The 3,281-nt window shown below is 46.4% G+C and overlaps 1 protein-coding gene across 5 annotated transcripts in view; it reads left to right on the forward strand.

Annotated features, from left to right (window-relative positions):
• The first annotated feature begins 449 nt into the window (after window positions 1-449).
• APLP2 (amyloid beta (A4) precursor-like protein 2) overlaps window positions 450-3,281 on the forward strand; it is a 21,629-nt gene continuing 18,797 nt past the window's right edge. For all 5 annotated transcript variants that reach the window (XM_010132291.1, XM_010132289.1, XM_010132290.1 and 2 more), the window contains exons 1-2: window positions 450-617; window positions 1,784-1,913. In XM_010132291.1, coding sequence (XP_010130593.1) covers window positions 498-617; window positions 1,784-1,913 — 250 coding nt within the window. In that variant the 5' untranslated portion in view covers window positions 450-497. The remainder of the gene's footprint in view (window positions 618-1,783; window positions 1,914-3,281) is intronic.

A 3,281-nucleotide genomic window follows, 5' to 3' on the forward strand; every position in this document is an offset into this window, starting at 1 on the left:
TTCAAACCCTGAGGAGGCTTCGTGCAGTGGGCAGCAGTTGTTCTGGTAGTAGCAGCGATACTAAGCAGAGAGGTGATTCTGCCAGAAGTTCCAAGTATTAGTTAGTTATCCTCAAATACCGAATTAAGTTTTTCAGTCACCTGTTTTTGCCTTGGTGGGCGCAACCTTTAGGTGTGAATTACTCCTGTTTGTGTTTCTGGTAAGCTGTTGTCGCAATCATAAAAACAGAGTGTGGAAAAACAAACCCATTGCTGGTGAAAGCTTGGTGTGGGCTCCCCAGCTTTAAGCAACATGGTTACGAAATCAGTTTGCAAGACTCCGCTGATAGCTGGATTAAGCAGGAGCTCCCTGAGAAGATGCCAGAGGGGTTCTGCTTCTTGGAGTTGTTCTGCTTTCAATCAGATAATGCAACCAACGTGGTTTGGTGTTGTTTGTCTTCACAGGCGCTGGCAGCCAATGCTGGGACAGGATTTGCGGTGGCAGAGCCTCAAATTGCCATGTTCTGCGGGAAGCTAAATATGCATGTGAATATCCAGACTGGGAAATGGGAACCTGACCCATCTGGGACCAAGAGCTGCTTTGGAAGAAAGGAGGAGATTCTGCAGTACTGCCAGGAGGTGGGTTTTTCCGTGTGATCCTGAATCTTCACTGCTGACGAGGAATTGGATTCCAGTTCAGCTGGTCAGTAGCAAATTAACCCTGCAGGAGAGCAGCTTGTGTTTGAGTAGTTCAGCTCCCTGAGCTGTCTTGCTGTGTAACTGCCCACGACACTGCAGTGGGATTTAGGAGCTACCTCTGATTTAGATCAGCTTACGCTGCCACAGGAGGCCCCCGGTCTGTAAGTCAAAGGTGGCTGTGTCTCTTTGCAGGGGATTCTCCAGATGTTCTGCCTCTGAGCTGGTTAATCAGCATCTGCTCTGTGTTGTGCAAAGTGACACCCTTCTGCATCATTCTTGGTGATGTGTTCAGATTAGCCAGAATATTAGAAAAAGATTTTAATCAAAACATTGACAGTATTTTTAGGCTCCCCGTGCCTCATTGTAAACAACATAATCTCCTTTCAGTGTGCTCCAGGAATGCTGTAGCATATTGGCTTTGATAAGTGTCTTTAATTGCTCCTCTGAGGTGACAGGCATGTAAAATACCACAAGGAACGCTTTTATTTAGATGGGAAAGTGACAGAGCACACAGTCTCTGGACTGGGAAACATCTAAAACTGGTTTACAAGGCTGATATAACTGGGGTTACGTTTGAATCACGTAGTGGAAGCCTAAATGTAATCAAATGTCTGGACTTGAGAGCTCAAGCAGAACACAGGAATCACACTAATACTTCATAAATGGAGCAGGCAGAAAGAAACCTGAGGAGGTAGGTGCACAAGAGAGGTGATGAGAGAGTCTGAAGCTGTTACTAAACCCTGTTTATTGGAGATTGCCCTCTCCCAGAGGGTACTGTGCTGCTAGAACAGATTAGATTAATAGAACAGAACAGATTATTACTGCTCCACTACTGTGCAAAACCAAACGCCTCAGCATAGTGCCGGTGAAGGCTCTTGTCCCTGACCTTAAGGCTTTCTCCTGCTTCAAAGAAGAGGTGACATTCCATTTCTCAAGCCTCGCCGGACAAACAGCCAAGGGCTTTTTTTATGTCTTTGGTGGTTGTAAGCTTGATCCAGAGGCCATGTGCAAAGACGAACTTGGTGTTGTAGAGAATCAGCCTCGCTGCTTCTGCACGTTCTTTGTCCCTTCTGGAGAGAAACTTATTTCTGTGTCTTGTTAAACAGATGTATCCAGACCTTCAGATCACGAACGTCGTGGAAGCAAATCAACCCGTCAGCATTGACAGCTGGTGCAAGAGAGGGAAGAAACAGTGCAAGGACCACACTCACATTGTCGTGCCCTACAAGTGCCTGGGTGAGAGCGGGGTGCCGTGTGTTCGGGCGTGCTTGTGGGAGGAGCAAGGAATTGCCTCTTACATGGCTTCCTATTCATATCTCATATCAGGCTGCCATTTCCACATTCAGCTCCCACTCAAACGTTTTTATTTCCACAAGATGGAACTCTGCCTTTCTCAAACAGATCAACAGCTTGATAGCAGCTGTGGTGGAATAATGGTGCCTTGGCGTGAGAAAGAAATCCCCATTCTCTCTGCAACTGCCGTAAAAACTTGAAGGCTATTGTATTAGAGCATCACAAAGACATTGGGATTTAACACTCTGATCCTATTTTTGTGAAGCTTTAATATTTTGTTGCCTTGGAGACTTCAATGCTCAGTGTGTTCAGGCTTCCTGCTTTGGTCTTGGCAAGAGATCTCTCTCCCATTTCAAGGGCTATATTTAAACTTTGCTGGTTCAAAGCAGCCCTGCTTCTTGCAGCTGTATCCCACGTCCCCGCTTTGAACTGTGAGAGAATACGAGATAAACCGTGATGGATTTCATGGTGCTTTCCAGAATCTATCCACCCACTTGAATCAGGCAACACGCTCAGCTTGTTTACCTTGCGGCTTTTGACCTGCAGACTGTGCCCAACACCGTACTGCACGGCATGTGGTCTTAGTAGTGAGCTTAGTCGCAGCTGGCTGCATCTCTTTTCGGTTATCCACTGGAAAAGACTTGTTTTGCAAGGAGTCTTGCGCGATCTTAGGGAGCCTGATTGCTGGGAGCGTTCGGGGGGAACCGGTTGGCATGATTTGTGTCCGTATTTTGGCTTAGCACGTGGTTTGAGTAGGACAACACAAGCACATCTGCAGAACTGTTTGGGGACTGTTCTCCTATATATAACACCCTCCACTAGACGATCGTCAAGCACTTCGTAAATGAAATGTGGGGTGGATACATCCTGGGAGAAGGAGGTAGCTCTTTAGAGATGTGGAAATTCAGGTTTGAGAAGCAACCAAACCCAGCTGATTATGCTGAGAACCTCTAATGGAAAGCAGGATGACAGCACCGTCTCTGGGTTTATAAGGCGTCATCTCTTTTAGAAATAATCCTTCCCCGAGCCTATTCTCCAGCTGAAGAATAAGCTGATTTTAGTGACGCTGCCCTAAAATTTGATAAGCGTTAAACTATTCAAGTATTTAATTAGTGTCTTTCATAGTGTTCTTGACTTGTTCGCCAGCTTGCAAGGCAGCTTTGCTTGTTGGCTGTGAGTTGCAAATCAGTGGTCCCTGTGTGTATGAAACCCCTTCTCGCCAGCTCCAGTGGTCCACAGGCTGGGTGACGTGTTTCTCTGGGGTGCAGATGACTTGGAGGATAGTTGAACTGTGGGCTTTTTGTTCCCATT

The sequence above is a fragment of the Buceros rhinoceros genome, unplaced genomic scaffold (assembly GCF_000710305.1).
Source record: "Buceros rhinoceros silvestris isolate BGI_N320 unplaced genomic scaffold, ASM71030v1 scaffold393, whole genome shotgun sequence".
Taxonomy (NCBI): Eukaryota; Metazoa; Chordata; class Aves; order Bucerotiformes; family Bucerotidae; genus Buceros; species Buceros rhinoceros.